Source organism: Lontra canadensis, unplaced genomic scaffold, assembly GCF_010015895.1.
Source record: "Lontra canadensis isolate GAN:19392208 unplaced genomic scaffold, GSC_riverotter_1.0 scaffold15, whole genome shotgun sequence".
Classification (NCBI taxonomy): domain Eukaryota; kingdom Metazoa; phylum Chordata; class Mammalia; order Carnivora; family Mustelidae; genus Lontra; species Lontra canadensis.
This window is the reverse complement of record NW_022631009.1, coordinates 11,996,582-12,019,765: the sequence shown is the minus strand read 5'-3', so window position 1 is coordinate 12,019,765 and position 23,184 is coordinate 11,996,582. Positions and strand designations below refer to the sequence as shown.

The window sequence follows — 23,184 nt, the reverse complement described above, 5'->3', positions numbered from 1 at the left end:
TAAAGCACCATCTTATTTATTTATTTATTTTACCTAAGAGGGCTGGGATCATCTGCTTTTGCAAAATTTTGAACATCATGGACTTATTTCAGCAACTTTTCTGTAGGGAAAAGAATATAAGACTTTACTCTGAACTCAGAAGTGAAATCTTTTACAGTGACATAGTTTTATCAAGTTTTTTATTTTGTTTCTCAGAAATCACAAAATTTCGTAACTCAGACTTGTGATGTGTTGCCAGGAGAACGTTGCCGTGTAAAAGTACGACAGTTAACAAGTGATAAGCTTTTATGCAGAACACAGAAAGGAAACGAAGAAACCCTGGCTTTGCTTCTTGCTTGTGCAACTTGATTTTCATCAGAAAGTACTTCCAGATAAGCTGATCGTGATTTGCATTCTGGAGCTCTGTAGTAATACCTCTGTACCTTGCTTCTCTCTAGGTCAAGCCTGTGATATTTTGAATGTCACAGAAAATAGCATAAGCTGCAAGACACCGCCTAAGCCTGAGGTTCTCAGAACTGTCTATCCAGGTAAATTACCAGAAGAGAGAATGGCCATTTCTACATTTACATAAGAAGACACACCCCATTAGTCTTTTAGTCCTTTGGGGCTGCTGTAACAGAACACCACAGACTGGGTAGCTTATAAACAACAAACACATATAGATCTTACAGTTCTGGAGCCTGGGAAGTCCCAGATCGCGATACCAGAAGATTAGGTGTTTGGTGAGGACGTGCTTCCTCCTAGATTGGCACCTTCTCGGGGCTACAGAGCTTTGTCGGGCCTCTTTTATAAGCCCTCATTCATGAGGGCTCCACTCTCGTGACCTAAGCACCTCCCAGGGGCCCTACCTGCTAATAACATCACATTAGCATTAGGCTTCAACATCTGAGTGTAGAGGGGATACAAATATTCAGCCCATAACAATTAGTAATAAAAAAATATTTGAACTTTTTAGAATTTGTAGTGAGAATGGTAAAAATTTCTTCCTGGTTTTTCTCCTTACACTTTCTGGATCAGGGAGTGTTTGTATTAAAATAGCTGCCTCAAAACTCCAGCATGGAAATAAACTCAGGCTGAATTCCCGAAATACCCTCCTGGAAACAGCCCTCCTCTGTTGAATGAGTTTGATGGGAACTTTATTTCAGGTTAAATGAGATTACTGAATGATGGTGCAGGCTACATGGACATTTTATAAATGCCTTTTTGTGCTTAAAACACAAATGGCAGAGGTTACATCCTTACTTGTTTAGAATATTTTAAGGGTGATAACAGGGGATGAGAGAAATGGAACTCAAAATTCTTTCCAGATTTTGGCCCGTGGCCCGTGGCCCATGGTAAGCGCTTGACATCTGTAGTGATGCCACTCACTGAGAGGCTGTGCATGGGTTTGAGGGTGTGTATCTCATATCTTGTTCACACACTGAAATTGGTTTATGGTTACACTACTGGTTGGGATTTGAAGCCAAGTAAATTATGTTTATCAACCTCTTAAATTTCCTTGTTTTGAATGACATTAGGGAAACAATGCCCAGTTTAAGACACTATTTTGATAATCACAATTGGTGACTTCAGTGAAAGTTGTATTTATCAGAGAACATTGCTGCTGCCGAAGTTTGAGGTGTTCAAGCTTTTCTCCAAAGAAACTTACCTGAAGAGGAGCCATCATCTAGGTCCAGCCCCTCGGACCAGCTTAGCGCTGCTGGAAGAAGACATGAGTCTGATTGTTGTAGTTTAGGGAAGAAAAAAAAAGTGAGATGGCTCCCTTATGATTAGGAAAAAACTTAAATCAGAGTTTATGTAGGTTCACTTTAATGGGAATGTTCTAATTCTCTCCAAGAAGGAGATGGAATCATAGAACAGAAGTAATGTTAAAAAGAAGAAGAAGAACAAATACTGACAAAAATCTTAAAGCCAACACTGTCCATTCTTGGATTAGTTGCAAACCATTAATTGGGTTACTTTCGTTAGAGAGTAATCAGGCAAAGTTTTTGAAATCAAATGGCCTGAATCATAAGGTTTTGAGATTTAACTATATAAAGCAATGTCGGTCATATCAGAGGTAAGAGTTAACATATTATCTTGTGTAAAGTACTTAGTAGTATCTAATCCCCATTGCAACCATGCAAATAATAATATTACTCCCATTTTTTAATAAATGTAGAAACTGAGCTGCAAATATATGAAATAATAATAAATTGTATGCTCTCTTAACAGCACTCTATGCTAGAGGTGCAGATACATGGAGGGTATGAGTCATTGTTTTGTTGACAAGCATGCTCCAAGAACGTGAATAGCATAGAATATCTATAACCACTATGCAAGTAGAAGGCCACTGAGACACCACATCAACATTCTGATGAAAGTATTCTTTTTTTTGTTATATTCAGGTGGGAGAGGTCTAAAGCTTGAGGTATGGAACAATAGTCGACCAGCGCGTCTTGAAGAGATACTTGAGTACAACGAAGAAACACCAGGGTACATGGGGGCCAGTTGGGTAGATTCAGCTTCCTATCTTTGGCCCATGGAGCAAGACACATTTGTTGCACGCTTCAGTGGATTTTTGGTGGCTCCGGACTCTGACGTCTACAGATTCTACATCAAAGGCGATGACCGTTATGCTATTTATTTCAGCCAAACTGGACATCCAAAAGATAAGGTAGGGAAGCTACAGAAAATTAATTACTATTATAAAAACAATAGGACAACCTTTATATGTAGCTCACTTTTGAGATATATTTTCATGTGGTTGGGTTCTTGGCTATTTTAACATGTGTAATATGAACTCTAAAGTCACCATAGAAAACCATGGCCTTAAAAAAAAAAAAAAAACACTTTCCTGTATCTATGTTTTCTCTAGGAAGGAAAAAATACATATATTTCCTTTAAAGATTATTTTATTTTTTTTAAAGATTTTATTTATTTATTTGACAGCGATCACAAGTAGGCAGAGAGGCAAGCAGAGAGAGAGAGAGAGGAGGAAGCAGGCTCTCTGCTGAGCAGAGAGCCCGACATGGGTCTCGATCCCAGGACCCCGGGATCACAACTGGAGCCGAAGGCAGAGGCTTTAACCCACTGAGCCACCCAGGCACCTCTAAAGATTATTTTAATTATGGAAGAGTTTTAATCATATGTAAGAAATTTGGAAAAGAGTAAACATAGTTCACTCTTCTACTAGATCTCTTTCACTATTATGTGGTTATGAGACCGAAGTCCATCATTTCTTTTTGTGTCTTTTTTATTTTTTATATAAATAACATCATACATCCAATTTCATAGTCATTTTGGTCACATATTAGTATTTCCGTATTTTATTAAATGATTTTCACAATACAATTTTTGATGACTGAATAGTTTAATTATTTATTTATTATTATTACTAAACCTGAATAACGTTATGCATACTGATAAGTTTTTAGCTTACTTCTGACTTTTTATGACCACAAATTTTACTCGAACATTTGTGTTCATTAAATTGTTCTGCCTAATTATTTCTTTGGGAGAGTTTTGCAAATGTGAAGTCAGCAAATCAAATCAAAAATACATTTTATGACTCAGCGTATATGGCAAGATCACCTCCCAAATGGGAGGAACAAGTTTAAGTTGCTGCCTGTAATATATGAATTCTAATTTTACTGTAGCTTTTCAGCATGTTTCCTCCAAGGATGGTATTATCATTCCTGGTGGGAAGCCCAGAGTTTTCTCATTCTAGCATGCAGACCCATTTAGTGATCTGTAGCATCTTTCAGATCCACTTTTAGTGACTTCATTTGGATTAAATCCCTTAAAACTCTCCACAGAGCAAAAGGGTATTTCATTTAACAATAACAATGGTATGCATCTTTCTATTTTCTATTGCGGTTCTAATTGTGAAAAACTGTAGCTTGTGTGTATTCATGGTATAGTGGTGCTGGTGTTAGATAACGTTGGAAGGTATGAAGTGGGCTTTGATGATTTTTAAAAACTTCATTTCACCATGGCTAATAGATCTTAGAAGAAAAATATGGTAGTTTCATAGTTTTCTATTTATAAAAGTTCTAGGATTGACAAATAAGTGAAAAATAAAGCTGAAAAGATCTAATAATAAATTCTCCTCTCTCTCTCTTTCTCTCTCCTTGTCTTTCTTTTTGGGATAAGGTGAGGATTGCATATCATTCTTCCAATGCCAATGGTTATTTTTCCAGTCCAACACAAAGATCAGATGACATTCATCTTCAGCAAGGAAAAGAGTAAGATTTTTTTTTCATTAAACTATTATGTGGTATTTAAAAACTGTAAGTTTATATCTAAAAATATTTTCAGTTGGCTTTATTGGTGGAAGTGATATTAGTTTATTGGCTTAATATATAATTCATCATTTTTTATAATTTTATTAAATATAATTTCTATATTTTCAAAAATATTGACCTCCAACCAACCTGGGAAATTTGCTATCTAAATTATCCCTATTGCAGAAATTATAATTTTGTGAAATTTACTTAATCCTGTTCTTAGTTTCCTACTAGGACCTTTCTGTCAATCTAGCTAGAGGGTTAGGATCAAAGTTCCCTGAAAGAAATCATACTCCGTGTTCTCACTGAAATCTTAGTACTAATGACATGAGGAAAGCATCCCATTCCCTTTCTCTTCTTCCTCCTACTATCAATTCTTTATATACTTAAAACTTAAACTTTGTTTTTTTAACCAGGATCACTGGGTCAGCAAGGGTAAGTGGAGTACCTAATTAATCCCTATTGCTATTAAGTGTTAATGTACCTTCAGGCTTTGCCCTCCCCTTGGAAAATGCATTCAGTTTACCTGCTTGGCAGGAGCACAGAGTCACATGAAAGTGACTCGTAATACATCTGCTGTCTGATATCTGTCCTTCCATGAGGTAGCTTGCAATTTATACACCGACACTTAAAATGATGACTGTGGATAAGCCACTCTAGCTGGCTTATTGCACAGTGGTCCCTGGGACCTTTCCAAAGGGAGCTCGTTTGCCAAATTCATCCTACTCAGATAATAAAGCCCCATTTCTAGGTATATATCTTTTCGGTCACCCTGTTCTACTTTGAATCATACCTCAGTTACTAACTTTTAAATAATCTTTCAATCTTTACAACTCTCTTAGTGTCTGTTATTCATATGAACAAAGAGAATGATAATATATATTTTACAGTATTTTGTGAAGGTTAAATATAATAATGTCTGCCAAGTGCTCAGTTCAGTGTCTCGTACATAGAAAGTACCTAATGAATATTGTAAGCTGCTAATAAGGATACAGAATTGAATAGTTCTTTGAGGTCTGCTTCTTAGTGTTGCCCACCTTGATCTGGCAGAGCTGGCCAACAGGTCCTCAAGGGCAGCGAAGAGCCTGATGTAATCCTCCAATATCAGTTCTAGGAGGAGGATGACCCAGAGCCCCATCATCCTAGAAGGATGAGAGGTGGTACATGGCCCTCATTCAGAGTCAATCATGAATTGTGAATACTTATCTTCACATACAAGGTTATCTGTTGAATGATGCCAGGCAATTTAGAGGAACTCCCAGCTGGCCTCTCCAAAGATGGGAGCAGTGGTGACATTGGTAGAGATTTAGGTAGGTAACCAATAGCTTTTCATCGCCTGTATCAGCTGGTCAAGGAAGGCCTTATCCTGGGTAGGCAGCTGGATGATCCAGCTTGTTGGAGGACCAGAGTCAATATAACTAATAACAGTTTCCTGAAATTATGTTTTATTTCCCAAGTTATAAGTGGAGCCATTATTGAAGGAACTAGAAAGAAACTTCCATCCCTGACACATTTAACCACTCTGATAAAAATACGTGATACATCTAAGTCTGCCTGTCATTTTCTTGTACATATGAAAGTATTTACACTCCACATGCCCTCTGTGTTTTATGCCAGGGAGTTTGCATTACAATGTAAATATAATTTTGTTTTAAGCTCCTTGAGGATAAGGAGTAGTATGTTTTTCAATAAATATTTACTGACAAAACTGAATGAATTAATCATGAATGGGGACAATTCTGTATCTTTCATGTAGATATCCTACACAATTCATTTTATTTTAACAAACCACTATGAAACTTTAATATTTAAAATCAGAGATACTATAAACAATAAAATAAAATCAGGAATACTACAATATAAATCATTTAGTAGGCTGGTGTTTTATATAGTGTTGAAATGTTATTCATTGGAGACAATTTCATACTTTCTAGATATTACCTTGAAATCTTGCTGCAAGAGTATATACTGAATGCCTTCGTTGATGTTGGCCTGTACCAGTATAAAAATGTCTATACGGAGCAACAGACAGAAGACGCAGTGAATGAAGAACAAGTTATCAGATCCCAGTCGACAATTGTCCAGGAAGTACAGGTTTGCTATGATGATAGATGTGCTTCGTGGAAAGTAAATGTTCAAAGATAGGAGCTCTATTTGCTTATTAATTTTACTCAGAAATATACTGTTTGGGGACAAGGCAGTCATGGAAGATTATTGACTTTGTGGCTTGGAGAATCTGTATTAAAATTCAAGAGGCTGTTATTGGATTAAGAGTGAACTTTAAAATATTTTATCATTTACAGTAAAATAGAGCAATCCAGAGGCATTGAGTAGTTGACTATCATGCTTTTACAATATATTTTTCTATGCAGTAAAGATATGTTTTTTAACTTGGAAAATAGGTTATAACACTAGAAAACTGGGAAACATCTAGTGCAACCAATGAAGTTCAAAAGATCACAGTGACCAGTCCATGTGTGGAAGCGAATTCATGTTCACGCTATCAGTATAGATTAATCTATAACATGGAAAAAACCGGTAAGCTGTATATAACAAAGGAGATTTTCTTTCTCTTCATTTATAAATGAAAGTAAAAAAGTTGGCTCTAGTCAAATTCTACTGTCTGGAAAATATCATTTTAATAGTATGCTAGACAAAGAAGCTAAAAATATATTGTGAAGAAAAACCTTTAGACTGGGATAAAAAAAATGACATCAGTAAAAACAACTTCCTGGTATATGATATCATTTTCTTTTATAAGGATCTTGATGAATGTATATCTAAGTGCACATATGGAATTTATATATCTCTGACTCACAGGTATAAGCTAATAAGAATTAAATTCACCATTACAGAGAATTAAACATTTCTTCCAGTTTCTCAAAGAAAGGGATAAAGCTATGAGACACTAATTTATCTGTTAACAAAGACATTGTATCTCTGTATTTTATAATAAACCAAAAAATATAATTTTTGTTATTTCTGTTAATTATTTCAATAAGTAAATATCAATAGGCACTTACTGTTTTCCAAACACAGTACTTAATCACTATGGGAATAAAAAAAAAAAAAAACCATGATCCTCCTCTTAAAGAGATCACAATCCAATTAAGTAGTCATTATTATTGAACTTGAATTAGTTTCAAAACAATTTAAGTGATAACATATGATACAGACTATGGGAACCTTAAAAAACTTAAATATAAAATATCAGTGTTGGCTATGGTAGTGCAAAAGGATTTTAATTTTTTTAATTAAAACCTCTAATCATTTGACTTTTTTTTTTTTTTAATCCAAAAGTCTTGCTACCTGGGGATGCTTCTGACTTCTTACTGCAATCAGCTTTAAATGACCTCTGGTCTATAAAACCAGATACAGTTCAAGTAATAAGAACACAAAAAGCCCAAAGCTATGTTTACATGGTAACTTTTATATCAACTCGAGGTAAGAATGTATATCATTTTGTACTTCTGTTAGGTTTTTTCTAAGAAACAAATTTGTATCCTGTACAACTCCACAAAAAAGGCAAAACTCCATAAAATGACAGAAGAAAAGCAGTGGATTCATAGTCTTGATTAATTTTAGGAGAAATAAAAATCAAATGGTTAATTTCTTGTATTATAATTAAAATTTTAGTTGTATTTTAAGTATTGTACATCTCCAGTGCATGGGAAATATACTATGTATACTACAGATACATTATCTGCATAATAGCCTACTGTAATTTAGCAAAAGTTAGTGAAGATATGAATACTGGAAATAAAGTTTAAGTGCTCAGTATTTCTCAGGAGACACTAGTCTGGCCAGATCTTGCCTGATGAAAAGATTGTGGTCACATCCACATGGGAAGCTGCATATGCCAGCTTCTTCATGAAGACTGACAGAGCTCCTTAGTATTAAAATCCCCAAGGATCCTTACAGTGAGAAAACAAACATACAAGAGCAAAACTGAAAGAAAACATTTGACCTGTGTTTAATATAGTACTGTCCAAAATTATTTGACTTCTCTCCTTTCCAAGTAACAACTATTAACTTCCTGTTAATGTTTTGCATTTTCAAGTCTTAAAGCCAAATTTAGCAAACAAGTTTAGTATTTCGACTATCTAGCTCGAAAGTAGGTTCCTGAATATGTATTTTCTTTCTTTCTTTCTTTCTTTCTTTCTTTCTTTCTTTCTTTCTTTCTTTCTTTCTTTCTTTCTTTCTTTTTCTACTTTTCTTTGGGAAATCATTATTTTCCAACTCATAAAAGTAAAATGTTACTTCATTGTTTATGTTTCATTTTATACAATTGTTGATTTGATTGTTGAGTGGAGGGCAAAGAATTTTATTTAATGAATTGAAGTTCTAATTTCCCAAGGGTTAGATTGTTGAAATGCTGCATAAATAAAGATATGATTATCCTTGTTCTCCCAGAAACACATCTACAATTAAGAGAGAAAGTTTAAGGCTTCAGCAGCAACTTTAAGAATTATAGTACTAAAATCATAACCAGGCAAATTCTAGGACAGAGAATCCAACAGAGAAGGTCAGTGGGATTCCACCAGCAAATCATCTTCCCAAAGCAGAGATACATCTGAGGACAAGCCCTTATTTCTCTCAGAGTGAGATTGTATAAACAGGACTCATAGACATGGGGCTATTTCCTGGAATTCAGTTTTGTGCTGTATTCATGTTCAAAGAAAATAGCAATATCCCAGCCTAGCCCTTTATTCTATAATAAAGGTGCTAGAACAAAACTAAAAGAATTTTTGGAATATCCCACTGCCTGCCCATTGATCTTTACCTCATGGTCCCAATACCACCTTCTGTTTATCTCATAATCCTTTCTTTGAAGCCATGGAAACGGAACCCAAAATGAATAGCACTTTATTTGCTGTTTTGCTATTTCTGCTGCAGTTAAATCTGCTCAAATTCAAGGATCCACGTCTTCCCATTCATCCTTTTTTTTGGTGATAATACAACTAAATAAAACTAATTTTGTTTACTTTGAGTGTCTATTATGAATATGTTGGTATTTTATTAATTAACATCTTCAAATTCCGATTGGTACTTCTTTGCAGGAGATTTTGATCTGCTTCGTTATGAAGCATTTGAAGGGGACAATGTCACACTAAATATTACAGAAGAGATCAAAGGAAAACCCAGTTTGGACACATTCACACTGAACTGGGATGGGATCACTTCCAAGCCTCTGGCCCCATGGTCATCACAAGCTGAAGTATGCTCTTTGTTAACAATTTCACAAGTAGAAAGCTATTTAAACATCACCTTTCTATTTAAAAAAAAAAAAAAAAGAACTCCCACACTTTAAGGAGTGGTACTATGCTCTTTTACTTGGCATAGTGGGTTGGAGCCAACACATAGAGAGCAGAGAAGGGAGGAAACAGCACAGAGACAGAGGGGTTAGAGGGTAGTTCTTAGAACTATGTCAACAGCTGTTCCTGTAGAAAGAATATTTCCTTGGGAATTACTGGATTTTGACAACTACATGCACAATGAGTTTAAGTTAATATTTGTTTGATGATTAAAGATCTTATATTATCTCCTTAATTCTAAACATTATATCTGTGCTTTGCCAGAGAAGTAGATGTGGAAATTATAGGAGAACTTGTGAATGTGTACCAATTCTTGAAGAATCCAAAATGATTTATTTTTTTAAATAAACATAAATATAGTATTAGAGTATCTGAATTTCTTCTTTTGAAAAACAGAATGCATTATTCTTTCCAGTTAATTTTGAGTTAATTGAGAAAACTATTCATTTGGAACATTGTTTAATTGGGTGCTAATTCGTTTAGGTTCACCTCATTGCCTTCTTCTTCTTTTTATTTTTTTTACTTTAAAAGTATTTTTTTAATTCAAATTCCAGTTACTTAGCATACAGTCTAATATTAATTTCAGCTGTACAATATAGTGATTCAACACTCCCATACAATAACCCAGTGCTCATCACAGTAAATGCAATCCTTTGCATTCTTTAAAAAAAACTGCTAAGCAAACATGTCTACCTTATGTAACAACTGTGTAAGCTAATATTACCCAACTGGATGTAACTATTGTCATTCTAAAATAGAACTCTTGAAAAAGACATTGGACACTAAAATTATGACAAATAAACTTAAAAATATTTAGGAAATGGTCTCATAATGATGGCTAAAGTATGGGAATTATATTATGCAAATGTCTTAATATAACTAAAATGAGTGAAATTAGTGGTAGAATTATGAATGTTGTAACCCTTCACGAAAAATAAGTCTCTAAAGTTCATGCTGTTGATTTAGTTTCAGGCAGCCGTGGAAGAAATGGTTACCGCCAAGTGTTCACCGCAAATTGCAAATTTTGAAGAAGGATTTGACGTGAAATACTTTAGAGATTATGAGACTGATTTTAACCTGGTATGGAATGTTAAATGAACTGTGACACTGGCCCAATAAGAATTCACATAAATGCTTGTAATTTTGTGATTTTCTTTGTACTAACACTAATTCCTATTGTCAATTTGCAAAAATAATTTTGTTATACATTTATTGATAAGGTCTGTTTTAGCATCTCCCTGCATCATAATGTGATTCATTTGTGAAAGCAACATTTCCACTGCATGTGAATTTTCTTGATCAAGGGAAAGTAAGCAAGATGGACAAATGTAAGACCTATAGGATATTTTATTTTTTTTTTCTTTGCTTGCAGAGTATATCCTGTTTCCTCATTGACTTCAGAGAGTACAATTTGTAGTAAGGAATTATATAATAAAATGCTTCCCTTGAAACTTGAAGATTAAACAAACAAACAAAAATCTGGCACACAGTCAGGTTTTTTTTTTTGTGGAAGGAATTTTTTTGTGGAAGGAATGAATAAATATCCTTAAGAGTTCATGATATAAGGAGAAAGATAAGATTTAAGAAATAGTCAAATACAGGTACTAAGGCTTATATGATTATGGAGCCAAAGGAGTGATAGAAGATGAGAGCTTTAGAATTTCAAAGAAGAGTGAGAATGTTTCAAGTTAAAGTGAGTGGGAAACAATGGATCCAATTTGGAACTTGAATAGCTTAAGTGGAGATGAGCGGGAATAAAGCAGGACCATAAAGCATGTTTTCATTCAAAATATTCTTGTTTCTGTAGGAACATGTTAACAGAGGGAAGAAGACAGCTGAAACTGATGCTTACTGTGGTCGCTATTCCCTAAAAAACCCAGCTGTTCTTTTTGATTCAGCAGATGTTAAACCAAACAGACTACCATATGGAGACATTTCATTATTTCCTTATAATCAGGTAAACCCAACAAAATGATATGCTAATTTAATCTATAAAATACTTTGGTAATAAAATTTCATGAAATTCTAAGACAGGGAAAAGTGCTTGTCATGTGAAATCATGTCACTTTGGACAGGTATTATGGTTCACATTCTGGTGCTTGTGATTTCCTCTTCTGATGGTTCTCAAAAAAAAGAAATTAAAAAAATATATAGTATCACCCACATGTGTTCTGCTTTATCTTATAATTTAAGAGGAAATTATTTGCACACAAATTTAAATACTAAATCCATTAAAAATGTATTACCTCTTCAATACTCTTCCGTTTGTTAAGAAGAAACAAAAATGGATAGCCATCATGGAGTGATCTTGGGTATCCAATCAAGGAAAAGCATGAGCAGAGATGGTAATTTTAGGGTAGGTATTTAAGACTAGTAATCATAGTCTTGTTTACCCTTTTTCCTGTTTTAAAATTTTCAAGTTGTGATGCATGTTTCCAAGTTCTAAGTTCTAAATATATTTGGTATGCTTAAGATGTTGTAGACCATTAAAATTGGTATTTAATTACTATTTTACAGTGATATTCATCTCCTTCTCTAAATGCTCAGCTACCATTCACAGCCCAATTAATCTCCTTGAGTGTTTATCTTCTCTTGGTGGGTGATGGGCTTTTAAATTCATTGCAGAGTTCACTTAGAGATGGATTTAAATTTTACATTGCTCCCTGACTATAGGAAGTGGATTAATTACATTTTTTAAGGAAACCATATCTAAGAAAACATTAAAGAATTAATCCTTAATTGTAAGATCACTTTAACTCCACTTCCTCTTCTAGAAAATCTTCCCCAATTCTTCTGTACCTAATCGGCTGAAATTAATTATTCTTTCTCTGTGTTCTGAAACATTTTGTACAGAAAATTCTCAATATTTATTTATTGCATTAGGTTAAATTAATTTGAATTGGTATAAAACAACCTAAAGGTAAGATATTATTATTGATTTCTTCTTTAATTTTCTGTGTAGTTATGTTTGGCATACAAAGGATTCCTGGCAAATTATATTGCTCTGAAATTCCAATACCAAGACAGAAGCAAGGTTACTAGAAGCAATGATATACAATTTACATATAACTTTGCTAATGGAAACAAGTAAGTTAATGCTATGAATTTAAAACTCAAGTTATATATGTGTATATATACATATATATAAATTTAAGTTCTACTATAGTATAGAAACTGAATGTAAACAAACCCATTTTTTGTCTTTTTTTCACTTTTTGTTAGTTTTTGAAAAATCATGTGCACTGTAGATCTGACTGAAATTTTCCTGTCTTCTATATAAGCATCCTAACAGAAATATTTGTGCCAAAAATAAATCTATAGATTGTGAAAATAAAAACTGGTCTAGCGTTATCACCCATAACTATTTAAAAGACAAAATAATGGTAAATTTTATAATTTAAATCATGTATTACTAAATTTAATGATGTTCCTACTTACTGAAGGAAGGTAGAAAGAGACTTCCTTATTAAAATATTGTCATTAGACTTTGATCACTGCAAAAAAAGGTGCTTTTCAAGTGTGAGTGGAGAAAATAAAATATTTCAATGAATATTCTAAACTTAAGGGAGAAAAGAGGCTTTTTAATGCTTGGTTTGCCAAAAGTTAGATACACAGAAATGCAAGTAGAAACTATAAGGGGAGAAACTAAATAAGCCCATAGAAAGCTATTTAATGATTATAATTTCCATACCCTCAAGCAAAATTTAGTTCTGCATAATTATGTTTTGATTTTTTTTTAAGATTTTATTTATTTATTTGAGAGAGTGAGAGAGAGCATGAGAGGGGAAAAGATCAGAGGGAGAATTAGACTCCCCATGGAGCGGGGAGCCTGATGCGGGACTTGATACCGGAACTCCAGGATCGTGACCTGAGCTGAAGGCAGTCACTTAGCCAACTGAGCCACCCAGACGCCCCATGCTTTGATTTTTATTAATGGTTATATCTTCTGAAATTTATGTCATCCACTTTTGCATTTCCACATACAAGACACAAAAGTTTCACATACAGTAAAAGCGGTAATGAGGACACATTCATACATATAAATACTTTTTTTTTAAAAAGATTTTATTTACTTATTTGACAGACAGAGATCACAAGTAGGCAAAGAGGCAGTCAGAGAGAGGAGGAAGCAGGCTCCCTGTGGAGCAGAGAGCCCAATGTGGGGCTTGATCCCAGGACCCTGGGATCATGACCTGAGCCAAAGGCAGAGGCTTTAACCCGCTGAGCCACCCAGGCGCCCCTAAATACTTTTTTATTTTAAAAAGTATTCCCCAGGTACATATTGCTCTAACCATTCCCTGTATACCTGAATTGAACAGTAGCATCACAATTTGAGTTTTGATGAGCACCACCTGCATGCATTTCACTCCTCCACCGTAATAGGATCTGGTAACATTTTACAGACCTCGGTTCTTCCTTGTTAGTCAAAGCATCACTTAGCTATATTGCTAAATAGGTCTTTCCTTTTAACTTGTCATGTATCTGCTGTGAGGTAATTTGAAGATGGACTCACTACATTTGGTAGAACTGATGGGCTTCCTTTACCCTAAATGCTATGAGATGTTTAAGCAATAATTTCACTATTTTTAAAGGAATAGGGTTCACTGGTTAAAACTGTTGCCAGTCAAGGCAAAGTAAACTCACCTGCTCCTATTGGGTATTTCTAGATCTGCTTTTTTTCTTTTTTTTAACCAGCATATGGCCAATTTTATTTCAACTATGATTTTTATATTCCCCTACCCCAATGGACTATGTTGAAACAAACTTCAGATAGCCCATTATTTTATGTTAGAGTTGAGTGTGCACTATAAAAAAAAATGAGGACCATTTTAGCATCATTACATTCCCCATAAAACAACAATTCTTAATATTACTAAATGTCAACTCAGTATCCTGATTTCCCTGATTATCTCAGAAATATCTCAGAAATATTTACAGTTGGTATTACTTAATCTAGATCTGCTTTTATTTAGGTCAGGCCACCTAGATCAAATAGATGTGTTAGCATTAGATTATTTTCAGTGCAATATTAATGTTAGAGGTGCCGTTTCCCCCCAAGAATCATTCTATAACCTTCCAAAAGCAGTGATGTTTGTAACTGTAAATCAAATTTCAAAATCTGATAAGTCATATCTGATTTTCTTTTAGAAAACCTGATTATCTATCCACAAAGGCCATGTACTGTTCACTTAAGGTCACCCCCTCTTTGGAAGGTGGGCTTCTGATTAGAAGATTTATTTATTTTATTATTATTATTATTATTTTAACATATAATGTATTATTTGCCCCAGGGGTACAGGTCTGTCAATCATCAGGCTTACAGATTTCACAGCACTCACCATAGCACATACACTTCACTTAAGTTTTGATACCACTGTATCAAATATATGTATTTGATGTATTTTGATACCGTCTATTTTGATACCATTTATAGTCTCCTTTTGTCTGGCAAAAGGTCCTGTTCAGTAAACCAAATTTTCTATGTAATAGTTTTTTAAACTACAGAATTATATAATTAGAGTAGAATTCTACTGAGACCCTAAGTACATTTTTTCATATTTATTTAAAGAGCACTTGAATGTACTGCAGTTTTGTGTATAATTTCCTAAAAATGATACACCAGTTTAAGCTAAGCTTGGATTCACTGAGTGGATCCTATCATGAGTTTATAAACCATGAAGGAAATTAGAATAGAAGGTGCCCAAGCAAACTAGTCATTTATTAAGTGCAGTAGTAGCTGATATAAAGATTATTGTTAAATTGTATTTAATTATTTCCGTGGCAATATTTATCTCTTTGTGGCAAACACTCATAGCTGAATTGCTTAATTAAAATTTATGGAATTCCAATGCAGTTAATATGTAGTGCAAAATCTGAGTTTAAATTACACATTTAAGAGGTGTTGTATGATAAATCATGTAACACTTCTTTGTCACTTAGAACAATAGGCAGTGTAACTGTAGTGAGCTCTTTTAGAAGTAATAACAAGTTCCAGTTTTGCATCTTAGTACTGACCTGAATTTACTCTTCTATCCCTCACATATTTTACTGAAATAGTTTACTTCATTCTTGTGTCTTGTTTTTATTTACACACTCTATACCAAGGTGCATACTCCTTAGTTTACTTACCTATTGCGACAGAATATTTCATGTCCCTATGGCTACTGCCAAGGCTACAGATAAAAGAAAACCTGTACTTGTAGGCAACATTAAATTGTTTACTTTATGCAATGTTAAATTTTGTATGCAAAATTAAATCTTAAACATTAAATTTAAGTTTCTGTCTGCTGTTCCTTGTTATGGCTGCTTTTCTGTACTAATGAAGTATGCTTGATGGTCTTGTGGGGAAAAACACTTTCACTCCTTGAAATTTGAATGCTTTTTATAGTGGACTGGTTTACGTTAAACATTACAACTGACCTATCCACCTAATTAATCAAACATATTTCAGCTGGACCTATACTTGCATAGACCTTTTGGACCTCATACAAACCAAATACATTGGGACAAATTTTTCTCTTCAGAGGATTGGTTTACAGAAAGCATCAGAAACACAGTCCTTCTATGTAGATGCAGTATACGTTGGACAGACTTCTACCGTCTTGGCGTGGGATGGTATGTTGTATCATTTCATATCTAGTTAAGCCTTCTAAATCTCTTGTAGTAAAATCTCACCATGGGAATTATTTCTATTCTTTAATTTAAATAGAAACATTGATCCCTAAATATTTATAACTCATTCTTTCACCTCAATGTTATTATTTAAATCATGTTGTTTTTTATTCTAAGGATAAATGTACCCTCAATGTAAACATTGTCATTATAGCAAGAAGTCTTAATAGACCTGGATTCTGTTTACAGATATACAAAGGGTGGCAAACATTTTCTTTTTATTTTGTTTGATTTTTGAGACACTAACTATGAAGATATCTGTTCCTAAAGGTCGGCTGTTAACTCTGACATCTGTTTGGTAAAATTCAGCCGAATATTTCCAGGGACTTAATGGTGATAATTAATAATACTTAAATGAAAACTTTATTTCTGGTAGTCTAAGCATTGTGTTTTAGTCATGTCATTAGACCCATGTATATGAGCTGTGATAATAAAATAATTAAAATTAAACTGTGACCTTTCAAAAAAGTCAACCTAATTCACCTTAAAAGGGACTACTACCATTTTTCAGAAGAATTTTGGAATCCTTTCCTTTGGAACTATTTTCAAGTGAAAGGTCATGAGTCAACTGGTAACAACTTAAATGTAACTATTTTATTTTTATTTATTTATAAGAATTTTATTTATTTATTTGACACAGAGAGAGAGACAGCAAGAGAAGGCATACAAGCAGGGGAGTGGGAGAGGGAGAAGCAGGCTTCCTGCTGAACAAGGAGCCCGATGTGGGGCTCGATCCCAGGACCCTAGGATCATGACCTGAGCCGAAGGCAGACACTTAACCACTGAGCCACCTAGGTGCCCCTAAATGTGACTATTTTAGAGTCCCTTCTTTTGAATCTGTTTTCACCAGACCTACATTATGATTGGTGGAGCCCATATATAAGATAGCTCACTTGTGTCCAGATAAATGTAGTTCATTAAATAACATGCCTTTAGCACCTATCATGTGGCAGGCACTGTGCTAGGTACTAAATAAATTGCTGTGAACAAGACTGTCCTCCTGGTCCTGTGCTCATGGAGCACACATCCCAGTGAGCACCTCTTTCAGGGAACCCAGAGCAGAGGAGAACTAACGTCCACAGAAGGCTACATGGATACCAGGGTTTTTAAATGTTTTCTTTTATCTGATGAGGCTTATATGTTGACTGACTTTAAAGCTTTATATTCTAGAAATAAAAGTTTACCAAGCTCCAACAACTACTTGCCTTAAGATCTTTCTAAAATTTAATTTTATACAGCTTATTCCATGACATGGATGTAATTTGAGGGTTTTCTTTTTAGCAGCAAAGCCCATGCAATTTTATTTCCCATTTATTCTATGTTATTTAGAAATGCCAAAGAGAAGACCTCCAGCATTAGCAAATAAAGGGATATTTTTAAAGAGCTTTCAGGTGAATCACACCAAAACTAATGGATCAAGTATGACCAACCAATATTCTATCACCATGACTTCATATAATTGCAGTTATAATATACCCATGATGGCTGTGAGCTTTGGGCAGGTAAGCCTAGAATTTTACAACTTACTGTTTTCAATTCATGGGAAATTAGCTTTGGTCTAGCAAACTTTCTTTTTTATTTTTTCAAATGGCTGACATACAGATGAAATATCTTTTAATAGGACAAGATAACTGTGCTAAAGATAAATGAAGAGTTAGAGACTTGTTGAACTTGAGCATGAAAATTCGTGTTCATTAAAAAATCTTCAAAGGGGGAGCCTGGGTGGCTCAGTGGGTTAAGCCTCTGCCTTCAGCTTGGGTCGTGATCCCAGGGTCCTGGGATCGAGCCCCAAGTTGGGCTTTCTGCTCAGCAGGGAGCCTGCTTCCCTTCCTCTCTCTCTGTCTGCCTCTCTGCCTGCTTGTGATCTCTCTCTCTGTCAAATAAATAAATAAATCTTTAAGGAAAAAAAATCTTCGAGAGATATATCTATGGAAAAAAAAACAAAGAGAAATATTCTTAAACAGTCAGATTTAAGTAGAGTTTTCACTGTTGACTTGAAAGGAAAAGTTGCAGGCTCTTTCAGTAAATGTTCTAAACAGAGATTGTTGAAAGAAAATTTGAGATTCTGCAATATTTTTAAAAATTGTTTCTGTTATTGGTCTGCCTGGGTGGCTTAGTTGGTTAGGCATCCAACTCTTGATTTTGGCTCAGGTCATGATCTCAAGGTTGTGAGATCAAGCGCCATGTTGAGCTCTGCATTGGGTGTGGAGCCTGCCTAAGATTCTCTTTCTCCCTCACTCTCTCTGCCTCTACCATCCCACCCCACTGTCACACACATGTGTTCTTTCTCTCAAAAAAAAAAAAAAATAGATAAAATAATAAATGAATAGTTTCTGTTCTAAACACCATTTTTTGTTTATATCAAAATGGGTACAGGGAAGAAAAAGATAGTTTTTTAAAATTCCAAAAGGATCTGAACAATTTTTTGTACTGCTTCAGTTATTTATAATAAGATCAGTATTAAATACTACAAGTATTTGTATTTTATTTTTATTTTTTAAAAGATTTTATGTATTTATTTTAGAAATAGTGTGTGTGTGTGTGTGTGTGTGTGTGTGTGCAAGCACAGGGAGGAGAAGAGGGAGAGGGACAGGGAAACTCTGACTCTTCTCTGAGCACAGAGCCTGACAGTGGGGTTTGATTCCATGACCTTGAGATCATGATCTGAGCCAAAATCAAGAGTTGGACACTTAACCGACTGAGCCACCCCGGAGCTCCCTATAAGTATTTTTAAATTTAATGTCCCATAAAAATATACAATGGATTAATATAATTTTCTACAATGAGCCAAAAAAATATAATAAGTTCAGGATTAGGGTTAAATAATAATTAAACATTATTATAGTCTCAAAGAGTGTTTTGCTTAATCACACTCTAATTCTGTGATTAAAAATACTGAAAAACTGTAAGTACCCCACAAAAATTGCTTTACCCTATGCTGGTGCAGTGTTTGAATCTTAGTATCTTCAAGATGAATGTCTTGGAAGTATTTTTCAGTCTTTTACTCTTAGCTCTGTGACAAAATGTAGTAACTAACTTAGGGGATTGTATTGTCAAAGCATCTGTGTCATCAGCTCCCAGTTTTCAAGATTGCTCATTAAAATTGGTAATTGTATGCTATAGCTTTGGTTATTCACTCAAGGGCAATTAAAGAATATGGGACATATGAGACATATGTTTGTGACCTTTAAGAAAAATTCAAATGAAAGATACATGCAGTAATGTGCACATATGTTAAATGTCCAGATCTATGAATTGTTTTTAAAAATTGTTACTTTGAAGAAATTGTAGATTCATATGCAGTTGTTAAAAAATAGTAAAAAAAAAAATTCCTTTTACTTTTAACCCATTTGTCCCCAACAGTAACATCTCGTATAACCATAACATAATAGCGCAACCAGGAAATTGATATTGATACAATCTACCAATCAGATTTTACCAGTCCTACATGCTTTCATTTGGGTGTATGTATATATTGTATATATATGTGTAGTTCTGTATAGTTTCTTTTTTAAAGATTTTATTTATTTATTTGGCAGAGAGGGAGACACAGCGAGAGAGCGAACACAAGCAGGGAGAGTGGGGGAGAGAGAAGCAGGCTTCCTGCTGAGGAGGGATCCCAATGCGGGACTTGATCCCAGGACGCTGGGATCATGACCTGAGCCGAGGGCAGATGCTTAGCAACTGAGCCATGCAGGCACCTCTAGTTCTGTAGAGTTTTATCACATGTGTACATTCACCTGTTGACCATAGAACAGTTCCATTCCAAGGATTCCTTGTGCTACCCTTTTATAACCACAGTCAGCTTCCTCCCTCCTGTTCCCCCTTAACTGGCAAACCTGCATCATGACAATCTTGTCTTTTCAACAATGTTATATAAAATGGAATCAGATCTTACATAATCATACCAGTATCCAGCCTTTTGAGATTGGCGTTTTTACTCAGCATATTTCCTTTGAGATTCCTCCAAGTTCTTGTGTGTGTGTGAATAATCTGTTCATTTTGATTATTGAGTAGTAGTGAATGGTATGGATGTACCACAGTTGGTTTAGCTACTTACTCATCAAAGGACATTTGAGTTGTTTCCAGGTTTTGGCTACTATAAATAAAGTTGCTGTGAATGTTTATCTGTAGGTCTTCGTGTGACATAAAATTTTCATTTTTCCAGATTAATTGCCAGTTGGTGCAATTATGGGGTCATGTGGTAAGGACATGTTTAGTTTTGTAAGAAGCTACCGTATTCTTTTACAAAGTGGCTGTACCCTTTTACATTCCCACCAATGTTTGAGTGATCAGTTTCTGCACAAACCTGTCAGCATTGACGTGATCACTACTTTTTTAATGTTAGCCCGTTCTGGTGGTAGGTACTGGAGCTCATTTTGGTGTTAATTTGCCTTAAACCCTATGGCTAATGATGTTGAACACCCATATATTCTCTTCTGTGAAATGTTTCTTCATATCTTTTGCACATTTTCTAGTTGGGTTATTTACCTATTGTTTTTAAAGCTCCTTTATATTCCAGATATAAGCCCTTTCTCAGATACATGGCTTTACAAATATTTTCTCTCAATGTGTACCTTGCCTTTCCATCTTCTTTATAAGGTCTTTCACAGAATGAAAGTTTTTTTAATTTTGGTAAGAGCCATTATATCAATTTTTCCTTCTATGAATGATGCTTTTTGATTTCAAGTTTAAGAACTTTTCACTTAGCCTGAAGTCCTAAATATTTTTCTATTTTTTTCTGAAAGTTTTATAGCTGTGCATTTTGTATTTAAGGTCATGATCCATTCTGAGTTAACTTTTGTACAAGATGTGAAGCTTTAGGTTGATGGTCCCTTGTTTGCCTGTGCTCCCGTTGATCTAACATCGTTTACTGAAAGAGCTGTTCTTCCTCCATTGAATTACTTGTGCACCTTTGTCAAGAGTCATTTGGGCATATTTGTGGAGGCATATTTCTGTATCCTCTATTCGGTTCCATTGCTCTATGTGTTGATTCATCGACCAGTCTCTCTCCTGTAAGTGTATAGTAGGACAGCGTTGGATAGAGTGATTCCTCTTACTTTATTCTTGTGAAAAATTGAGCTATACTAGGTGCTGTGTCTTTTCATATAAATTTTGGAACATACTTGTGTATGTCCACAAAAATCTTGCTGTCATTTTGATAAGAATTGCATTAAACTTATAAATCATTTTGGAGAGAATTGACACATTTATTGGGCTTGTAATTCACAAACAGGGTATGTCTCCATTTATTTAGATCTTCTTTACTCTCTTTCAGCAGCATATTTAGGTCCTCTTTGATGACTTCCGTCAACATTTTGCAATTTTCAGGTCAGATCCAGTACCTGTTTTGCTAGATTTGTATGTATTTCATTTTCTTTGAAGCAATTGTAAATGGTCTGTGTTGTTAATTTTGGTTTCTACATGCTTGCTTTTGTATATAGGAACGTGACTGGTTTTTGTGTTGATCTTATATCCTGCAGCCTTGCTGAATCCCATGACTTTTTACAAAGTAAATGTGCTCATGTAACCACTACTCAGGTCAAGATAAAGAAAATCGTTAGGTCCCTAAGAGCCTTCCTTGTGCCTTCCCCTAGTCATTAAATTATTCCGTCTCTACCCCTGGATAATCACTGTTTTGACTTCTACCACCAATAAATAGTTGTGCTTGTTTTAAATCTTCATATCAATAAATTATTATTTAATTTAATTATTATTAAACAATTTAAATTATTTAATTTTAAGCAGCATGTGCTTTTTTGCATCTAGCTCCTTTTATTTGCTGTTGTGAGATTTATGTGTTGCACGTAGCTGTAATTCATTCTTTGTCATTGCTTTACCATTTTCCATGGTGTGAATATACCACAATCTAACCATCCTATCAATGGGCTTTTGCCTTATTTCCAGTTTGGCACTATTAGGAATAAAGCTGTGATGAACATTCTTGCATAGGTCTTCCGGCAATTATGTTTAATCCCTTCAGCGGGCAACGAGGCTTACAGTTTTAAATTCCGCAAGATTCACAGACAACTGCGAGGGATCAGAAGCAGGAGACTAACATTTTCACTGTTACAATCTACAAATCTAATGTTACAATCTAGTTATAATCTATGAATTTTTATAGCACTGTTGCTTTTGTCAATTGATTGGCACTCAGCGTTAGGCTTTTCCTGAGTCTGGAACAGTTCTCTCTGCTGATTATATACTATCACATATTGTCAGTTTTATAGTCCCCATATGCTATTTCTCCAAAAAGAATTTTACTTGTTTGGTAGCTAAGACTGGATCCTGTGTTTCCCTGCCTCCCCACAGTGATTAGCACTGTGCCTTGAATGGAATGCCTGTTCAATAAATATTTGTTCATTGAGTGATGGAGGGTACACTGTGAATTAATGAGGTATTACTGTGGTTCCAGCTGATTGCTGCCCAGATGACTGAGTTGACTTTGGCCTCATTATTGCAGCTATACAGGGATGGCCCGTGTTGATTTATGTGACTCTCCTTAATGTTCTGAAGAGTCCTGCATACCTGAGGCTCATTTATGTCATGTCCCAGGATTGTACGATAGTGAAATAGAAATCATGTTAGCCGTTCTTATGTTTAATCATTTTATCAATATTTATTTTGGAAATTAGATAATCACAAACGAGACGGAGAATGAGACCGTTTACAAAGGAAATAATTGGCCAGGGGAGTCAAAGATTCGCATTCAAAGAATTCAAGCCGCGTCCCCACCTCTAAGGGGCAGTTTTGACATTCAAGCTTATGGACACATCCTCAAAGGTATAAGACAAAAGTTAAGAACATTGATGTGTATATATATATATGTGTATATATACACACATATATATATGTTGGACAGTGCCAGTCTATACAACCATAATAAACACTTTGGTGTATTTCTTTCTAGTATGGTTTCTCTACATAAT

The 23,184-nt window shown here is 34.7% G+C and overlaps 1 protein-coding gene across 1 annotated transcript in view; it reads left to right on the top strand.

The window, feature by feature from the left end:
* PKHD1L1 (PKHD1 like 1) overlaps positions 1-23,184 on the top strand; it is a 162,695-nt gene that overhangs the window by 28,602 nt on the left and 110,909 nt on the right. The window contains exons 12-24 of the mRNA XM_032858464.1: positions 438-527; positions 2,388-2,656; positions 4,135-4,226; positions 6,203-6,362; positions 6,671-6,806; positions 7,569-7,712; positions 9,329-9,486; positions 10,550-10,663; positions 11,391-11,540; positions 12,546-12,670; positions 16,035-16,198; positions 17,585-17,757; positions 22,891-23,038. Coding sequence (XP_032714355.1) covers positions 438-527; positions 2,388-2,656; positions 4,135-4,226; positions 6,203-6,362; positions 6,671-6,806; positions 7,569-7,712; positions 9,329-9,486; positions 10,550-10,663; positions 11,391-11,540; positions 12,546-12,670; positions 16,035-16,198; positions 17,585-17,757; positions 22,891-23,038 — 1,923 coding nt within the window. The remainder of the gene's footprint in view (positions 1-437; positions 528-2,387; positions 2,657-4,134; positions 4,227-6,202; positions 6,363-6,670; positions 6,807-7,568; positions 7,713-9,328; positions 9,487-10,549; positions 10,664-11,390; positions 11,541-12,545; positions 12,671-16,034; positions 16,199-17,584; positions 17,758-22,890; positions 23,039-23,184) is intronic.